The sequence below is a fragment of the Felis catus genome, chromosome C1, assembly GCF_018350175.1.
Source record: "Felis catus isolate Fca126 chromosome C1, F.catus_Fca126_mat1.0, whole genome shotgun sequence".
Taxonomy (NCBI): domain Eukaryota; kingdom Metazoa; phylum Chordata; class Mammalia; order Carnivora; family Felidae; genus Felis; species Felis catus.
This window is the reverse complement of record NC_058375.1, coordinates 131,968,588-131,989,634: the sequence shown is the minus strand read 5'-3', so window position 1 is coordinate 131,989,634 and position 21,047 is coordinate 131,968,588. Positions and strand designations below refer to the sequence as shown.

Here is a 21,047-nt window from a genome sequence, read left to right as displayed (position 1 = left end):
GGTAAGGAAGCAAACTGAGGGCAAACACAAAAATGCATAGAGATGTTTGAGAATCATCATTTTGGAAAATCATGCAAACTGTCAACAATATATTAGCCTATTGCCTGGGATAATGGAAAATGGAAGGAGGACACAGGTGGGACACATTTCAGGCACAAGTAAACACAACTGTGATACACGATGAATATTTAATACAAATGTATTCCATCAAAATGTTCAAATTGTCTGCTCTATTTGAACCACATAGTTTGCTCTTTCCTCCCCCTACTCCTGCTCTTTCTCCACTCCCTTTTTCTAAGGAAAACTCTTAGATAACATCAGTTTTCATTGAATAAACTCTGCTTTTTATTTTCTAAACACCCCAGCAAGCAGTTATTTGGAGCTGCTTTGTCTTTGTCAGCTAATTCCTCCTTCTCACTGTAACTCTCTCCATCATTGCACGGATACTAGTTCACTGGCAACACAGTCAAGCCATCAACTTGGAAATTAAATTACCTACCATTCTCAAGTTTTTCTCCCTATAACCTCAGACTGCCCCCTCAGCTCTCAACGAGGCAGTGCTCTCAGTGTAACCATGAATTGAGAGTTTAGGGCCATATCTGTCAGTTCAGGGTCACAAAGGCTTCAACACAGAATGCTGGGCTTTGTTCTGCAGGGCTCTCCATACCACCTTCACTGTCCTTTTCCAAAGTCTATGTTTAAGAAAAACAACAAAAACCAGGTCTCAGCAGAGCAAAGAGATTTATAGTTCCATCAAAGCCATAAGGAACAGATTTTTGCATAGTTCCAGACAAAGTAGAGGGAGCTGCTCCTGCACAGAAAAGCAACTAACAGGCTAAGAGACTTATGCTGTAAGCAAACATAGCCACCTCTAATGGTCCAGGTGGAGGGGCGTTTCTGATTTGCAGTGGATACAATGTAAAAATGTAATAGTTCCTATATAATTGGAAATGATAGACTTGTCCTGATATGTACATATTTCTCTTATTCACAGCAGTTTTAATTATTTTTCTTTACAAATAAGCCGCCTCTTGGTTATTTCCTTGCATGTTTTTGCCATAACATGGTTAATCTATCCCTGGAAAATTGAAAGTTGACTGTGATTCAATATTCCTGGAACATAGAGCACTAGGAGCAGTAACAGATCTGGTGATGGAAAATTCATCAGGCATCAAATCATGGATGACCTTTGTGCCCTGCTTAGGGGGTTGGCAGGGGAAAGCCACTGGAGAGTTTTAAGCAGCAGATTTGCATCGAATGCTCAGATTTGCATTTTGGAAAGATCACTCCAGTGTTTCTTCAGCAATGAGAGGAGAATGAGAAGCACTGAGGCCTTGAGCTAAGCAGTTTCATTGGTAATGGAGAAGAAATAAAACATTCTGGTTGTAATAAGGGTGAAAAATCAAGTGGGCTTGCTCAGACTGGCTGGCACTTAGGAGAGACCATGGAGGTGGTGAGGGACAAAAAGATGACTGTCTGGTTTTACCTCTGATGACTAAATGGAGGTCATTCAGTTTGAGAAGTTGTTTTAGTTGTTTAAGGCTGCTATAACAAAAATTAGTACAGGCTGGGTAGTTTATCAACATTTATTTCTCACCCTAATGGAGGTTGAGAAGTCCAAGATCAATGTGCTGGCAGATTCTATGTGTGGTGAGAGCATGCCTCCTGGTTCAGATAGCTGTCTTCTCCCTATCCTAAGATGGAAGAGGTGAGAGAGCTCTTTGGGGTGTCTTTTGTAAGGGTCCAAATTCCATCTATGAGCTCGATCTTTACTATCTGTTCACCTCCCTGGGCACCTCACATTGGGGTTCAGGATTTCAACATATGAATCTGAGGGAAGGATATTAACATTGAGTCCATAACAGAAATTTACCAGGAAAGGAACATACATGGGAAAAATGAAATGGATTTTATTGTGGTAAAGTTTGCAGTGACTATTTTATATTTAGGTAGAAATATCTATGCGGTTGTATACACAGACTGAAGATAAGAGGATAGTCAGGCATAAGGTAGAGATTTAGGTATATGGTGAAGACATCATAGAGATCATGTGGTGAGAGCCCACTTTCTCGCTTGCAAATGGCATATTCTCCCATGATAGCAGAAATTGGGCTAGCTCTATTTTTATAAGGTCATTCCTCTCATCATGGAGGCTCCTAATTACCTCCCAAAGACCCTATTCCCTCATACCATCCCACTGGGAATTATGGTTTCAATATATACATGTGGGAAGAATGCAAACATTCAGTCTGTAGCAGTTGAGAATGAAAATCAGAATTGGAAATAATTTTGTATCAGACCTATCAAGGCATGCTTAATTGTCTTCTCAATGTTGATGTTGCAGTTAAGAAGGCCAATGCTATTCCGCTGTTGTGTCCTTTGATTTATTAACTAAATTTTCTCTCTAGAATTTTTTTTCCCCTCTTCAGTTTTGGAAAATAATGTTAAATTGTTTTAAATCACTTTTTCCCTTCTGTTTTTCAGCAATCTATTTCTGAACTCATTTCATTTAGATGGTGAACTTTCATTTTCTGTTTCTTTTTTTCCTTCTTATTTTCTTAAGGATTTTTTTCAGCTTCAAACTTTACATCAAATTTTTTATTTCAGCTAGAATAGTTGTAGTTTCTAGGGGTTCAACTTTTGCTTTCTCTGTTCCTTTTTTTTTTAATTCCCTCCTATTAAGAATGTAGTTCCTATTATAACTTTGAGTATATTAATTTGTATTTTGTTCTGGTATATATATATATATATATATATATATATATATATATATATATATATATATATATAAATAATTTTTTTTTCTTTTGCTTCTGTTTCCTCTGAGTATTTTTCCTGTGTATTTACTTAATTTGGTTCTTGGTCATGGTGTAGTCTTTCTTCAGTTACGTGATGTATCTTGACTTCACCTTTCTAATGATGACTGGAAATTCAGCATTCAAGAAGCAGGGTTTAGGTAATAGTAAGCATCATTAAGAATAGCTATACCAGGATGCTTTAGGGAGGAGAATATTCCTCGGTAATCAGCTTCTTCAGAGCATTGGTGAGACAGTTTCACCCAAAGAGGAAAGAAACCCTTTCATCATTCATGTGGGAGATGTTAGCCTGAATGCCAGCTTCCCCAAAGCATGGGGAAGGGGAGAGAGAGGTCTTGTGGCTTAGCACTTAGGTCTGTTGTTTCTTATGGCCACTGCACCTTAGAATAGCCAGGAACATTTGGAAAACCCATAGGCCAAAACAATTCAATAACAATCTCTGGGAATGGCTTTCAGGTGTTATTTTAAATGTCCTCCAGATGATTCTAATGTTTACCTAAGGTGGAGACCCATTAGACCAACAAGCATCAGCATCACCTGGGAACTTTGAAATGCAAATTCTCAGGTGCCCTCTCAGAACTACCAAATCATAGACTCTGGAGTAGGACCCAAAGAGTTGTGTCTTAACACAGCCTCCAGATGATTCTATGTCATTCTCAAATTTGAGAACCGCTAATATAGATTATCTCTTAATCCGTGTGTTTATTTATAGTATACAGACCCTGAGTTGTGTCTTATTTTCAGTGTCTTCAGTGATCCTCTCCAGAGGGTATATCTCTAACTCTTTGACCAGGTTTAAAGAGGATCACTCTCTTGGTTGTGTACACTTGGTTCTAACTCCTGAAATAGACAAAATCCATCATCTTTCTTTCAATGGCAAACAACTCCCTGTTTTTACAGGCCTTTAGGTTCCCAGTTTCTGACCTGTTCTGAAGTTCTGCAGTGCAGACTAGTTTACATCTGGCCTCCTTCCTTTGAAGGTCTAGATTTTCATTTTATCTGTAAAGTCAGTCACCAATTATAATCTGCTTGTAACCTACTACAATTTTTATAGCCATGGCCTTTATTTTCCTTTATAAAGCCCTCCTTGTCTTTATAGGTTTATACCTTATTCATTGCTTTCTTATAAATTTTGGGGTTTCAGAAGAGAGTAGAGATAATAGAATTGCCAGATAAAATGCATGATACCAGTTAAACTTGAATTTCATATAAATTAATAATTTTTATATATGCAATTTTTAGGACATGCTTATACAAAAATTATTTGTCATGTATCTGTAATTCAGATGTAACTGGGCATTTAAATTTTAAATGTAAAGGGCTAGTTTTTGAGGAAATGCAGTTTTTAAATATGGATCTCAACAGTTCTGGTAAACTTAAATAAAGTACATATTCTGAATATTTATAAAACAGCTATTAATTTTGATAATACATTTAAGAAGGAAAGTATTATTAAAATTTTATAATTATAATTTTAAAATGTAATAACTGACACATATTTCAATTGTTTATTTTGGGACTGAACTTCAATTTAATTTATATTTATCAAGTAATATTTGCATTGCAGGGTATAGTGTTATTAGATCTAGTGGGATACCATTTCATACAGAGCAATGTAGTGGAAAGAGCAATGAAATTCAGTTAACACCAACTGAGAGCACCATGTGTGACCTTGGAGAAGGTCTGCTGTGTGACCTTGGAGAAGGTCACCTTCTGACCTTCTGTTTCCTATTCTTTAACAACAGGAGGTGTATTAACACATCACATCTCATTTATGATGATTAAATGAGACAGTCATATTTGCTTATGTTCAGAGCCTAGAAAAGGCCCTGGAACTTAGTGCTGTTCAGTAAATTTATTTCCCTTTCTCTCTTCTCTATCTCTTGAGTGAAGAGATTGTATGGTAGAATCAATTTATATTTGTTATTTATGTTAATTCTTCCTTATATTTCATAAATACCTTTATTAGCTCTATTAGTAAATGTATTTTTTTGCTAGGGCTAACATAACAAAGTCTCACAGACTGAGTGGCAAAACAGAAATTGCCTTTCTCACTGTTTTGGAGCTTGAAGTCTGAGATCAAGGTGTCAGCATGCTTGCTATTGACTGAGGCCTCTCTCCAGGACTTGTAGATGGGTGTCTTGTCCTCCCTGGGTCTTCCCTGTGTGTGTATCTGTGTCCTAGTTTTCTCCTTCTCTTTCTTTCTCTCTCTTTATTCCAGTATAATTAACCTACAGTGTTATAGTAGTTTCAGGTGTACAATGTAGTGATTCAACAATTGTGTACATTGCTCAGTCCTTCTAATCTTCTCTTCCTATAAGGACATTAGTCATAGTGGATTAGGACCCATCCTAACGAACTCATTTTAATTTAATTAGCCCTTTAAAGTCCCTATCTCTAAAAACAGTTACATTCTGAAGTACTGGAAATTTGGACTTCAACATATGAATTTTGGGAGACACAATTCAACCCATAATGGTGGAGTAGAGATACTCATAATTACTTGCATTAAGTTAAGGAAGTAGTCTTTGCATTCTGGTAATTTCTGAAGATTCTAGTATATTCAAGTCAATAACAGTGTGAGAAAGAAAAAGTGGAAGAAACAAATGTGATTCTAAGTAATACATAGTCAAAACCAAAGTTCTTTGTGTTAGAGATACTTGAAAAATATATTTAAAAAGAAATGTTTTCAAAAAGATAATATCAACAGGGAATGGGAGAGATGGCTTTATTTAAATGTTTTCTGAGTTATGATTTGTTACGGGAGATATTTTTAGGGATATTTATTTCCCCAGTCATTTCCCATGTATTTAGGAAATTTCTAAATCGTGCTCAGTTCAAAAGAATGCAAAGCACAGTGAAGAACATAAAGAAGTACAAGACAGGATCCTTGTTCTCAAGAGCTTTCATCTCTGGATAGAGACTCAAAATTAATACAAGTGAAAAGAAGGGAAAAGCAGTAATTAAAAATAAAACTATGTGATTCCGTCTGGAGACGCCTCAGCATCAGTGGGAAGGAAGTGTCGATGTGAGATATGCTAGTCTGACATACTTTGCTGCAGGACAGAAGGGTTCTACTTGTGCAATGAAGGGTGCCTATATTGGAAGCACGTGCTGACAAAGATGGGGAAACCAACGTTTGTAAAAAAGGGAAACATGCCTATTTTCACCATAGCACTAATAGAAGTTTTTAGTTATTTTCTTTCCTAATTTTTATTAAAATTGTGATAAGAATACTTAGCATGAGATTCACCCTCCTCACAGATTTTTAAGTGCACAATACAGTGTTGTTAACTACTGGCACAATGTTGTACAGCAGATCTCTAGAACATACCCCCTTTTTTATAACTGAAACTTTATACCTGTGGAAGAGCAACTTCCCCTCTCCCTTCTCTCCCCAACCCCTGGCAACCATCATTCTATTCTCTGTTTCTGAGTTTGACTAGATTAGATACCTCATATAAGTGGAATCTTGAAGTGTGTGTGTGTCCGTTTTTAACTGGCTAATTTTACTTAGCATGATGTCCTCAAGGTTCATCCATGTTGTTGTATGTGACAAAATCTCCTTTTTTTTAAGTATTAATTTCCTTAGAGCAGTTTTAGGTTCACAGTAAAACTGAAAAAAAAGAATACTGAGATTGACTATATATCTCCTATATTCTTACATTTATAGTCTCTCTCGTTATCAACATTCTGTACAGGATATTTCCTTCTTTATTAATGTTGAATAATATTCTTTTGTATGTATATACCACATTTTGTTTAATCATCCCTCCTTTAATAGACATTTAGGTTGTTTCTATATCTTTGCTGTTATGAATTATGCTGCAATTAACATTGGAGTGTTAATATCTCTTTGATATCCTGACTTCAATTCCTTTGAATATATACCCAGATGTATGGGGTTGCTAGGTCATATGATAGTTCTATTTTTAATTTTTTTTAGTAACCCCCATACTATTTTCTGTAGTGGCCTTGCCATTTTACATTCCCAGAGCAATGTGCAAGGGTTCCAATTTCTCCATACCCTTGCTCACATTGTTGTCTTTTTTATTTTTTCTTTAATCATAGCCCTCCTAACAAATGTGAGGTACTATCTCATTCTGGTTTGGATTTGCATTTCTTTGATGAGTGGTGATATTGAGCATATTTTCATATACATGTGGGCCATTTGCATGCCTTCTTTAGAAAAATGTTTATTCAAGTAATTCGCCATTTTCAATCAGGTTATTTATTTTTTTGCTGTTGATTTGTAGAAATTTCATTTATTTCTTTCCTGTTTGTTTATGTATTTCTCTCTCCCTCACTAGAACATAGGATCTATAAAAGCAGACATTGTCTTCTCTCATTTTCCCACCACCTATATAGTACTTATAAATAAAATAGATGCCTGATATTAGTTAAAAAATGAATGAATGAATATTGTGAGGTGACAAGAATGGATTAAACACAAGTACTAGAGAGAAGTTGGAAAGAAATTTTAGGTGGAATCAATTCAGATTATGTCTTGATTTTAAAACTTGGTAAAGAATTTTAAATTTGAGGCAGTATATAATCAGGAAATTAGAAGAATCTTGAGCAAGGATGAGGGATGATGAAAGGTATGTTTTCAGAGGGCCGCAACAACCTAGAATACTTTTTCTAGGCTATCTGTGGTCCTTTTTGTGCTGGTCACTACTTAGATTCATATTATTCAAGTCCTCATGGTCCTTCCTGGGCATAAGGCTCTTTGGTCATGGTCCTCAAGGACATGGTTCTTTCTGTTCTGCCTCTCCTCCCATTTATATGACAGCTTTGTACTGTCCCAACAGAATCCAATTGGTTATCCATAGAGACATTTTACAGAGACAGGGCATAGTTTTGTGCTACTCTTAGAAGCCTCTCCTGCCCTCAAACTAATCTAGATTAGGTTACATGGCCACCTCTATTGCCCAGGAGGCTACAAAAGAATGTGCTTGGCGTTTTGAGTGTTGCCTGTGGAAATTATTCTTCTTTAGCAGAATAGACAGGGAGGAGAGCAGCTATTGGGTAAACAACATGGAGTCTGCCACAGGTTGACTAGCTTATAGTGGTTAGGGATAGAGGTATTTTTCTTTTCTTCTTCTTCTCGTGTCTTCTTTTCTTTTTCTTTCCTTTTCTTCTCCCTTCCTTCCTTTCTTTTCTGTTTTCTAGTCAAGTCTGATTTTTGCAATAATGAATAAATCTGTGAAAATATGTGTGTAAATTTCTGTGTAGACATAAGCTTTTAACTACTTTGGGTAAATAACACAGAGTAGATTGCTGAATCATATGGTAGGAATATTTTTGATTTTGTAAGAAACCACCAAATTTTCTTCCAAAATAGCTGTAACATTTTACATTCTCACCAGCAGCGCATGAGGGTTTTTGTTGCATCACATTCTTGTTGGCATTTGGTGTTGTCAGTGTTCTGAACTTTGGCCATTTTAATAGGTGTCTAATGGTATCTAATTGTTATGTTATTTTGCATTTGTCTGATCACATATGAGGTGGAGCATCTGTTCATATGCTTGTCTGCCATCTATATATCTTTTTTGATGAGGTGTCTGTTAAGGTCTTTCGCACTTTTTTTCTTAATTTGGTTGTTTTGTTGAATTTTAAGAATTCTGTGTATGTACTTTTTTGTTTAAAGCTTATTTTTGAGAGAAAGGCAGAGCACAAGCAGGGGAGGGGCAGAGAGAGAGGGAGACACAGAATCCAAAGCAGGCTCCAGGCTCTGAGCTGTCAGCACAACATGGGGCTCGAACCCACAAACCATGAAATCATGACCTGAGCCGAAGTCAGCTGACTGAGCCACCCAGGTGCCCCAAGAATTCTTGGTATATTTTTGATAATGGTCTTTTATCAGATGTATCTTTTGCAAATATTCTCTCCATGTCTGTGGCTTGTCTTCCAAGTACCTTGATATTTTCTTTTGCACAGAAGTTTTACTTTTAACAAGTCCATTTTATCAGTTACTGGTTTTATGGATCATGTCTTTGATGTTGTAACTAAAAAGGCTCAAAGTCATTTAGGTTTTCTCCTATATTATCTTTTGGGAGCTTTATAATTTTGCATTTTACATTTAGGTCAGTGTTCCATTTTGAGTTCATTTTTGTGAAGGGTGTAAGGTCTGTACCTAGATTCATTCTCTTTCATGTAGATGCCCCGTTGTCCCAGCTAGAACACTGTTTAAGAGACCGTTTGCTCCATTGTATTGCTTTTGCTGCTTTGTCAAAAATCAGATGACTGTATTTACTGAGATCCTTTTCTGGGCTCTCTATTTGATTTCGTTGATTTGTCTATTGTTTTACCAATACCACACTGTCTTAATTACTGTAGCTTTGTAGTAACTCTCTTCTCCATTTCATTCATTTTTGAGCACTATCTGCCAAATACCTACATCTGAAGAGGCATAGATTGTGGGTCAGTTGTTCTTTCAAGTAAAGATGATATTCTATGAAAAAAGTAGGTCATTTTTATTTAAAAAAAAAAAACAAAAAGGAGATAGATAGAGGGGGGAGGCACAAACCAGGAAACAGACCCTTAACAATAGAGAACAATTTGAGGGTTACTGGAAAGGAGGAGGGATGGGTTAAATGGGTGACAGGTTAAGGAGGGCTTTTGTGATGATGAACACTGGGTTGTAGTAAGTGATAAGTCACTAAATTCTGCATCTGAAACTCACATTACCCTATATGTTAACTAACTGGAATTTAAATAAAAACTTGAAGAAAAAAAAGCAGCTAATTTTCCTGGAGGTTAAACTCCATAAGTACATTTCTTCCAGACAATCATGATTTAGCATGCAACAGAAGTGCTTTATGCACACTTCCCAATTTGCCACACAGATTATTAAAAAGACATGTACCAAAAGATCAAGATTTAATAAAATTAGTGCTTTTTACTGATCAATTCAGAACACTCTTAAGTAAAACAGGCTGATTTATTCATTTATTTATTTTTTCTATAAGTGCATAGCAGTAGACAACCAATGATTTCTAGTCAGATTAGTGATACTGACTATTGGACTTTTTAGACTAATAGTCTACTTGTCTTTCTTCTTCTATCATATTATCTGCCTTTTTCTTTGTATTATGGAAGATTTTCTCAAACACATTTCGTCATCAATTTTAAAACATATTTTATTTAGACAAGATTTTTTAATGTTCTAAGAGGTTTCTTTAATTGGCTTTTCTCACTGAACTGGAGAGTCTGGGTTCCCCTTGATATATAACAAAGGAGAACTGGGTGTCTATCATGGATTTCCTCTTTTTTTGTGAAAATAAAACTCTTTTTACTTTGTATCTCTGGAGAGGGGGCGTCGCACTGGGAGCTCTGCATGCCATTGGACACTGACTTGCAGATTTTGCTTTAGGTAGGAGCTAGGGGTCAGGTTTTGCCTTCCTCAAATGCCAGAATGAAGGGAATGTTATTGCGAGACACCAGACCTAATATTTGAAGCCTGTTTGCTGAGTATTTTAATTTTTTTAAATGTCTATTTTTGAGAGATAGAAAGATAGAGCACAAGCACGGGAAGGGCAGAGAGAGAGGGAGACACAGAATCCTAAGCAGGCTTCAATCTCTGAGCTGTCAGCACAGAGCCCACCAGAGGCTGAAACTCAGGAACCGCGAGATCATGACTTGAGCCAAAAGTCTGACACTTAACCGACTGAGCCACCTAGGTCCCTCTGTTTGATGAGTATTTTAAAAAGAGCTATGGTCATATTTTTATTTGAGAATTTCTATTAGTGGCTATCACCCTCTGTAAACTCAGGGCAAGGGGTTACAGACGTGGTGGTAGAGAATATTACATATAAAAATATCTTCACTTATTCTATTTTTAACCTTTATTAGCACTCCCACTGTACTATTTGGAGGCTGAAATCAAGGTCATCTAGAGTTCTGTGGAGAGTGATGGCTTCCACTTCTCTATTGTAAAAATCACATTTTATGTTATCTTATTTTCATTTTTAATTAGAGTATGAAATGAAATTGAGAGTGGGGGAAAATTAACACTCCAGGTTGCAACTTAACCTATTTCCCCATCTTTTATACCATCTATACCATTATAAAATACCATCTTTTATACATTGTTTATAGGTCCTTAATTCTCTATGGGTGTATACATGGATTTTTCTGCTTTGTGTTTCTAAATTCCTATCACAGTGGCACATTGAAAAAACTGAAAGGGAACATACATGGGTCTAGTCTACTGTACCGTTCTATACACCTTTTAATAAGGTCTCTACAGGGGCCCCTGGGTGGCTCAGTCAGTTAAGCGTCTGACTCTGGCTCAGGTCATGATCTCACGTTTTGTGAGAACCAGCCCCATGTGGGTCTCTGTGCTGACAGTTCAGAGCCTGAAGCCTACTTCGGATTCTGTGTCTCTCTCTCTGCCCCTCCACTGCTTGAACTCTGTCTCTGTCTCTCTTTTAAATATAAATAAAAATTTAAAAATAATAATAAATAAAGTCTCTACAGTAAAATTTTCTATTCACAGTGAACTTTTACCTTGTTATGTCAATTCACAAGTGTAAAACAAGCCCAAAAGTGAATGGGCTACTCAATGTCATCAGCATAATCTAAGCTCCATATGCATATGTCAAGAGAGAGAAGACTATAAACTCCATCCATCTATAGAAAGGGACACTAGAGATGAAATTAGCACCAGCAGCTCTGAAATCAGTGCTTGTTATATAATCTGGGGCCTCTATTTATTGTATGACCCGGGGAAAGCTACTTAATGTCACTTTGCCTCAGCATTCTACTGTAAAATGGTTTAATAATACTAGTACTTAGGGATGCCTGGGTGGCTCAGTTGGTTGAGTGAACGACTCTTGATTTTGGCTCAGGTCATGATCCAAGGGTCATGGGATTGAGCCCTGCATCACGCTCTGTGCTGAACGTGGAGCCTGCTTAAGATTCTCTCTCTCCCTCCCTCTGCCCCACTATCCCACTTGCACTTTCTCTGTCTAAAATAAAATAAAAATAATAAAGAAATAATGGTAATACTTGCCTTCTAGAGTTGTTTTGAAGATTAAATGTATTAATCTACCTTCAGTGTTTACAAATGTGCATTGTACAAAATCAAATTCAGTAAGGGGTGATTATTGTTGATATCTGTATTAATAGCCTTCTTAAATATCTGAAACTAGGCCTTGGTTTAGTCAAAATATCATAGCATTTGAATGAGAATAAATGAACTGTGAAGGTAAAGAGTTTTTTTGTTTTGTTTTTTGTTGTTTTTTTTTTTCACAAAATTAATTAAACTTTGACTTCTAGGTAAAAATTAATGCGGTCCCAATTGTTATTAGTTAGGCTTTTGTTGAAAAGTTTAAATTGTTTAAAACCTTTATAATTTTGAACTTTATTTTGATTACTGCCTTTCCTTAATTTTTTTAAAAATAAATGTTTATTCCTTTTTGAGAGAGCATGTGGGCAGGGGAGGGGCAGTGAGAGAGGGGGACAGAGGATCCAAATCAGGCTCTGCACTGGTAGCAGAGAGCCTGATGTGGGGCTCAAACTCATGAACTGTGAGATCATGACCTGAGACAAAGTCCAATGCTCAACTAACTGAGCCACCCAGGTACCCCTCTTTAAAATTTTTAATGCAGTCAGCATGGAGTTGTAGAAAGAACACAAGTTTTAGAGATAGGAAGACAAAGTATAAAAATTTGATTGGGGTGCCTTGGTAGCTCAGTTGGTTTAAGTATCTGACTCTTGGTTTTGGCTCAGGTCATGATCTCACAGTTCGTGAGATCGAGCCCTGCATTGGACTCTTCCCTGACAGTGTGGAGCCTGCTTGGGATCCTCTGTCTCCCTGTCTCTCTGCCCCTCCCCTGCTCGTCCTGTCTCTTTCTCAAAATAAATAAACTGAAAAACAATTTTTTTAATTTGATTAATCTCTATGAATCTTAGAGTCGTCATCTATAAAATGAGACTGGTAATAGTTTCTTTATAGTTTCTCTATGATAATTTGAAATAAAATAATAATAAATCTATCATCTTCACCAGCATGCTAGCTTCCTTAGGGTTGGGACTATTTTTTTTTTTAATCTATGGAACATTACAGAGTGTCTACTACCAAAAAACATTCAATATGTGTCCTCAACACATACACTGAACAGTTTACATTATTAACATTTGGAAGAAAGGGTCATAAGTTGTGCAAAAAAATAAAAGAGTTATGAAGAGTTATGAAGAATTCAGTAATGGGGAATACAAATTATTAAAAGCTTACATACTGTAAACAAAAATAGGACAATATTTTCTTATAATTGCTTGGATATTTGGTTGGATTTTGCCATTTATTTACAGATATTGTACAGCACTAATGTGATCATGTGTACATATGTAAATAATGTAGTCTGTATTCCATATTAATTTGAAAATGCTTTTATTTATAGTCTATATTTTAAGGCAAGAATCTCTAATTGGAGAGGAAGGAGGAAAATTTAAACAAATATAATTGTGGTTTGTATTTTTAAAAGAATAAAAGAGATTTTATTTTTTTCCCCTTAGACACAGAGCTTGGTAATGTAACAAAAGAAATCAGAAAGTATTATACTTTACTGGCTGTTTATTATTATTTAATAAGATGATTATCTTTTTCATAGAAAAAATCTTTTCATTTTTATAGATAAGAAACTGTGGTGGGCAGACCAAAACTTAGCTCAGCTGGGAACCTGCAGCAAAAGGGATGGAAGAAACCCCACAGTCCTACGAAATAAGACTTCTGGGGTTGTTCATATGAAAGTGTACGATAAAGAAGCACAGCAAGGCAAGTCACACTGTAATGAATTTGTGCCACCTTTTGAATATATAATGTTCTCTCTTTTCATATTATTTTCTCAATTCAACAATTGAAAGGTTTGTATTTTTGCTTCTGGTAAAAAAAAAAAAAAGCGGGGGTGGGTGGGTGGGAGGCAAATGCTGCTTAATACTACACAAGAAATTCTTTTGACATCAGGTATATAATGAGCTTTCAAAACATTAGCAGAGCCACCCAAGGAATCTTAATTTGTCAGGTCTTCAAAGAAGTCTTATCGAGTTCTTGATTTCAAAATATAAGAATAAGAAAAAATCCCAGCAAAATATATGCAGTATATAATTAAGCCCAGAACCTGAATGAACCAGGGGACTTCAAATGGACTATGTCAACGTTAAGAATTTCACATCCAAAAAGCACTTCATTGTTTGGCTCTAAGCATTTTACTTTTTTGTTTTTGCTTGTCCAAATGGTGTGCAGTGAAATGGAGTGAGAGAACTAACAGATGGTTTACATAGGTGGACTTGTCACATTGCCCGAATGGCAATTAGATTAGAGATGCCAGCCAGGACAGCCCCACACCTGCTAGTCCTTTCTTAGTTTTTGTTTCATGACCCATGACATTTAGCAGCACTTGTTTTCTAGAAAAAACATTTCTCTGTATTATACTTCCTTACCTCAGTCTCTGCCATGAGACCCTTAGCTTCATATACTTTTCTTCTTAGTAAAAACATTTCAAGAAAATGTAAAGGGATTTTCATCTAAAGGAGTTGGACATATAGACCAAAACAGAGAATAGTATAGGTAGAAATAGTGAACCAAGGGGATCGCTGATTCTGAAGACCGGTAACAACCATCATTCAGGCAGAATTTATTGGTGATACCAATTGGGAGCCATACCTGCATATCCCAGAGACAAAATGAAGACCAGATTTATGGTTGCCTTCCCTGTACAAAAGCATGGGCAAATTTTGGTCTGAAATCCTTCCTGAAATTTCCTGGAAAAAATTTAAAGAATTGCTTTAGAATGAAAAATAATGATGAAGTGATTACTGGGCTCCTTTCATGGTTCAGAAGATACCAATACCCAAACCCTTATGCATAAAACTGTATGTCCTCTCTGATATATTTTTAAATCACTGTCTAATAATTAACAGGAGTGTTTTCACCAGTAATTTTGTAAAGGAAGATTTCTGTATCAAAATAAATAATTTTACTGGCATACAAGTCATGGGGAATATATCATATAATTGAGAATAAAACGCTGGTACTCAGTAAATAAAATATTGTGACATTTTTGTGGATTTCAATGTGATATATTTGCAAAGAATAAAAACTTAAAATACTATGATAAATGTTAGTTCATAGTCTATACTTAATGAGATTATACCCAAAAACACATTAGAAAATACAACAGAGGGACAGATACATTATTTCTAAAAAGGACATTTTAAAAAATATATATTCATTTTTTTTATCAAAATGTGAACAAACACATTGTTTGAAATTGTATATTAGTTTAATATATAGAGTATTCCTAGATACAGTCCCAATAAAGTTTATTGGAGGAAAAATTTATTGTTTCCTCACTTTTTTGCTCATGTACATAAATTGTTGTCTCGTAAGAGTTTAATCCTACAAAAGTAGAGTTGGCATTTTATGCATCGTGAAAGTATTACTAAATTGATAGGGACCTGCAGTACTTAGAAATTAAGGGTGTAATATGACTAAGCTTAAAATTCAGTGAGAATACTATTTTTACTGAAAAAATATGCTGATAAAAGCATCTGTATTAAAGAGAATCCCATTAACAGAATCACGGCAGGTACCTTAAAAGCTTCATTACTATGAAATATGAGCAATTTAGGATTATTTAAGGTTAACATTACTACTTCTTTGGATTTCAAAGTACAATTAGCTACTTCATTTATCATTTTTGACACAGATCACTGGAGAGCCGGGACTTCTCGTTAGTCAAGTGGACTTTCTGACTCCACTAGGGAGTTGGGGCATGAAGTTTGAACATCAGTATCATTGCAAAATATTAAGCCAAGCTAATATTTCTAATTTGCCAGATAATCACTACCAAAATTACTGTCTTTTAAAATCTAATACTTTTCCTACATCAATTCTTTATTTAATAGGCAAAGATAAATACTGTAAATAATGATTCATTTCAATTATTTTTTTCCTTTCTGTCTCCCTATTAGAGACCAAAATGATACATGAAATGCATGTTGTTGTACAACATAATTGTTAAAATAGGCTAATTTTATTATTTGTCAAAAAATAAGTATGATACAATATGTATTGCTATTATTACAATTAGATTTAAAAATGCACAGTCCCAGAAGTTCCTTTTCCGTTATTTTTTCACATATTTTTATATCATCAAGATTATAGAGCTCTATATTTTTTGAAATTTTAATTATCTTCCTGAATCTATTTTTTTAACTTCATTTCCTTGTTTCTCCTTCTCTCCACTTGGTGTTTCTTCAAACTTTATAGTTAAAACATTTCTTGTCAATCTTTTCTCAGTTTTTCAGCCTTTTGTAATAGTTGAAATAAATCTATAACAAAATGCAGAAGTCCATAGATTGGCATTGCATTAATATATGTTTATGTGCTTCCTATAAAATAAAATATATTTAAGTTCAGTATAGATTACTGTAAGTCTATATAACTACAGATCAAGGTTAGTATAGATTGCTGTAAACTATGTAACTATGTGCTATATAACAGTAAATGTAACTATCTCTTAAAGTAATCAGAGATCTGAAGTTTATCTTCATATATAAGTATATAAAAAGTCAGCTTGAGGAAAGGGTAAATAAGTCAACTAATCTTCATTAGTTTATATAAGAGATAAAGGTAATCATTCCAAAAGTTCAGGGCAACTCAAATCCTAGTATGTGGCCCTATATAGAATGGAGTTCGTCATTGACTGAACTGGCAGCTATTGGAAGTTAGGAGAGAATGTGGTAGATCTCCTGATGAGAAATCTCCCATGTTGAGGGTATTTCACACTTCAAAAATGACAGAGCTCATGACAGCTTCTATTGAACAATTAAATCCCATCAGACTGTCTTGAATTCAGGAGATGAGAAATAATGAGCTGCATTGGTATTTTGAATTTTCCATAGAGCACTATTGATATATAGCTTTCATCATGCTTTGTAATTCTCACTGGATTTACTGCACTTCACATTAGAGCTTGAACATCCAGTAAATGGCATTGCATGTCCTAGAATAATAAAAATGTTGTAAAAATGGGATATTTAATGAACTTGCTGGGTAAGATTGTAAATTACTTAATGTCACGCTACCAGGTTTAATTAGCACATTGGGCCTAGTTAATTCAGTGGAACATCTTTCTAGAATGCCTACCTGTGATTACCTGACTAATATTTGTCATTGCTACTACACAGGAATAAGGAGAATTAATATGCCAATTAATTAGATGACTCTTGCGGGTATGTTTTAAATATATTTGGGGAGAATTATGTTCCTAGGAATAGCAAAATTTATTTCCTTTTTAAAAATTATATCTATATATATATAATATACACACACATATATACATATATATATACACATACATATATGTGTATATGTACTTCCTTTCTTTTAGCAGCGTAGTCTTCAAATTGAGTTAGTAATATAATTTAACAGTGATTTATTTGACATATTTGGATAAAGTATTCCTGAAAATGAAGTAACTATAGAGTTGAAGTGAAATATAGTAGTCAAAAAAGAAAGATTTCCTAGTTCCTGTGATCTTAAAATATTGTAAAGGTCTATAACAGTATTCATGACAACCAATTTCACTTGTTCTTCTGTAGCTGTGAATCTTCTCATGAATCATCATTTGCTTTGAAATAATAGTTTTTAATTATTTATTTTTAAATTTATGTTTAAGACATAATTGACATAAAGCATTGTACAAGTTTAAGGTATATAAGGTGTTGATTTGATACATTTATATGTTGCAATATAATTACCACCTTAGTATTAGTTCCTAAGTCTACCATATCACATAATTATCATTTTTTCTTCGTGATGGGAACAATTAAGATCTGGTCTCTCAGCAACTGTGAATTGTAATTAAAGTTTAATTGATACTATAAATTAATTATAGTATTGCTGTCTATAATCACTATGCCATGCATGAGATCTCCATTCACTTTTTTGGGAGGGCAGACTTCAACTATAACATGCCACTTCGAATTATTCAAGACACTCAAACATAATACTAACCAATATAAAACAGCTACATTTATAAATGAACAAAAGCATAAATATTTGTTCATATTATTGGTATTGAATGATACTCCAATTTTATTAAATTTTATATTTTATTTTTATTGAATTTTATATTTCTTTTGCTTGTTTTCCTTCTATTCAGGCAGCAATTCTTGCCAACTAAATAATGGTGGATGTTCTCAGCTTTGTTTACCAACATCTGAAACTACAAGGACTTGCATGTGTACAGTGGGATATTATCTCCAAAAGAACCGAATGTCATGTCAAGGTATAAGGTCTTGAAAAATTTAATTCTGATGAATTTACTTTATCCATGCAGATTTGAGGCAACATGATGTAGTTAAAAAATAGAAAAAAAGATATTAGCTTCTTTTTGGATTCTGGTTCACTGCTCAGTCTCATATATGAAGGATTTTTAATGTACCTAAAATATTTTAAGTATTACTGTTCTTTAAAGCTTCATATCTTTTTTTTAGTTATTTCCAAGAAATACAGTTTATTCTCAAACTTTTAGCCAAACCCAATAGAAGCTACCTTTAACTTGAATAGGCAAAGGTTGAAGTAAAAAGCGGTAATTGACCAGTTACAATTACCATCCAATCTGAATCCAGTTATGTTTACTTTCTTTTAACTATTTAAGAGAAAGTACATAAAGGCTGTGAGGTCTCTGAATTTCTTAGCTGAGAGAGAAGAGCCCTGCCAAAGAACTGGCACCCAACAGACCCATCTTCCTATTTCTTGTTTCATGGATTCTGGCTCTAAGTCTCAAAGAAATTTGGTTCTAGAATGATCTTTTTATCCAATTATCATAGCTTAATTTCATTTTTAAAAAGTTTCAGTCTTATATGAGGAATGTTTGTTAATGTTATCACATGCTTTCTTTTAAATAAAATATTTATATGGCACTTATGTACTAGGCACTGTTCTAAATACTTTAAACATATTAATTCACTTAATCCTTATACTAACCCTTGAGGTAGGTCTCTTATTATTGCCATTTTAGAGATTTGAAAACTGAGGCATAGTGAGATTAACTAGCTTGCCTGAGTCACACAGTTAGTAAGTAGTAAAGACCCATGTAAACCCAGGCATTCTAATTTTAATAAGAAAATATGTGTCAAAAACATGTTCTAGCATATTAGAAAAAGTCATAAACAGCATGCAGACTTCTGGTAGTCAGCTTTTATGTATGTTTATTTTAGGACATACTTTTGATGCTAGAATGGCAAGGTGTTAGTAAAAGTGAAGTACTTTTATATTTTTAGTATTCAAAATGATTTAAAACTAACTTTATTAGAAAAGTAACAGTGATATAGTTACCTAAAATTATATATAAAATCAAAGTTTATTATCATATATAAACAACAAGGTAACTGGGCATTAGAAAAGAGGGGATGAATTTTGGTTGTGAGGTCAGGTATGTTTTCAAGAATTACCTGCCTCTGTTTTTGTGAAAGTCTAGTTCCAGATCAGTAGTGTTGTCACTACCTAGGAACTTTTCAAAAATTTAAATGATTTCTCCTCTTGGATGGGGGCCTGGTAATCTGTGTTTTAACAAGTCCTCTAGGAGACTCTGATGCATACCCAAGTTTGACAACCACTAATCTATCTATCTACCTTTCAACTAGTCAGAAGTGTAGTGTGCAATTTAAAAAAAAGTTAAAAATAATGCTAGTAGAATAATTTTAATTTTAAATATTCATTTGGAGCTTGTTTTTTCTTTTTCCAATTTAGGTATAGAGTCATTTCTTATGTACTCTGTTCATGAAGGAATCAGGGGAATACCTCTGGAACCAAGTGACAAAATGGATGCGTTGATGCCTATATCAGGAACTTCATTTGCTGTTGGAATAGATTTTCATGCAGGTAAATAGCTTTTTATTCATAATTTATATATGATGTTTTTACTTGATTTATTAAACATGATGCAAATATAACCTTTCCCTCTGTACTCTGAGAGTCAAGATGAGGAACAAGAAAGTAAATTGGTAATGAATTTTTAAGCCAAATACAAATTGCTCTAAATATGTTTTCCTGAAAAAAAATCAAGTAAAAATTTCCTAAAATATAGCATTTGAGTTGCAAATACATGAAAATGCCATGATTGACAATCGGTTGCTTCATTTTTATTTCTCTCCTTTCAAAATGACACCTTTACTTTTATTCAATTATAGATACGAATATATATAAAATATTTTGTTTGAGAATATACATAAACCATAATCTTATTTAAAATATTTCCAGAATGATTATCTATTCTAAAATTGGTAGTAGGATATTAGATCCAAATAACAAGAAAACAATTATAAATTCTGTGACATTTAAATTACTTTTGAAGACGGTATGTATAATTTTGGAGTCAGATTTTATCCTTACCTTCTTGTTTTAGCAAACAGTGAAAAAACGCATATTGGACACTAACATTTTCTGTGGCTTACATAAATGTGTGACTGGAAATTGATAGTCGACAACTGTCCAATTTATTGAAGTAAACGTGTGTGTGTGTGTGTGTGTGTGTGTGTGTGCGCTAATCGCTAAATTCAGAGATAGTATAAGCATTAGATATGCTTTGGCATTTATACTCAGATTTTTTTTTCTACACTTGTGGGTCTAACTTTATAAGAGCAGATTTTTCTACCGCTCATCCAACTAAATCTTGTTTCCTATATTAATGTTTTAGTGCTGAAGATGTACATGCATGTTGACAGTGTTTTTTTTTTTTTTTTTTTGTAATTGTAAAGACAATTTTATCTAATTCTAAAAAACAAGTAGTTCTTAGATTTATAATCTTAAAATCCTTAGGCATCAGCATGTGGGATTCTGGCTGTAAGCTTATTTTTTTTTCCCTCAGCTCTAACACTTTGTTTAATCATGTGTTAATGAAATTCCTGGCTACCATTTAATGAGTTACTGAGGATCTTTACTTTCCTTAAGTAAATTATTTTGTACCCAATGTTTGGAATCATATAGAGGCACACTTTCTACATTTTTAAAAGGATGTTTCCTAAAAGGAAATTCAGACAAATATAGTATATTTTATTGAGCATTATGTAAATTTTGCTAAGATGACAATGTGATTTTTGATCAAACCTTCATTATACTTGGAAGGTTCAGTAAAACCATGCATAATCTAGCCAGTCTCTTAATTATAGGCATCTTATTCTTTAGAATTTTATCATATAGGATTTAATAAATGCAAA

The 21,047-nt window shown here is 34.2% G+C and overlaps 1 protein-coding gene across 1 annotated transcript in view; it reads left to right on the top strand.

Moving 5' to 3' along the window:
- The window catches only part of LRP1B (LDL receptor related protein 1B), a 1,940,511-nt gene that overhangs the window by 1,402,433 nt on the left and 517,031 nt on the right, over positions 1 to 21,047 (top strand). The window contains exons 35-37 of the mRNA XM_023259298.2: positions 13,456 to 13,596; positions 17,990 to 18,115; positions 19,582 to 19,713. Of these exons, the coding sequence (XP_023115066.2) occupies positions 13,456 to 13,596; positions 17,990 to 18,115; positions 19,582 to 19,713 (399 nt within the window). The remainder of the gene's footprint in view (positions 1 to 13,455; positions 13,597 to 17,989; positions 18,116 to 19,581; positions 19,714 to 21,047) is intronic.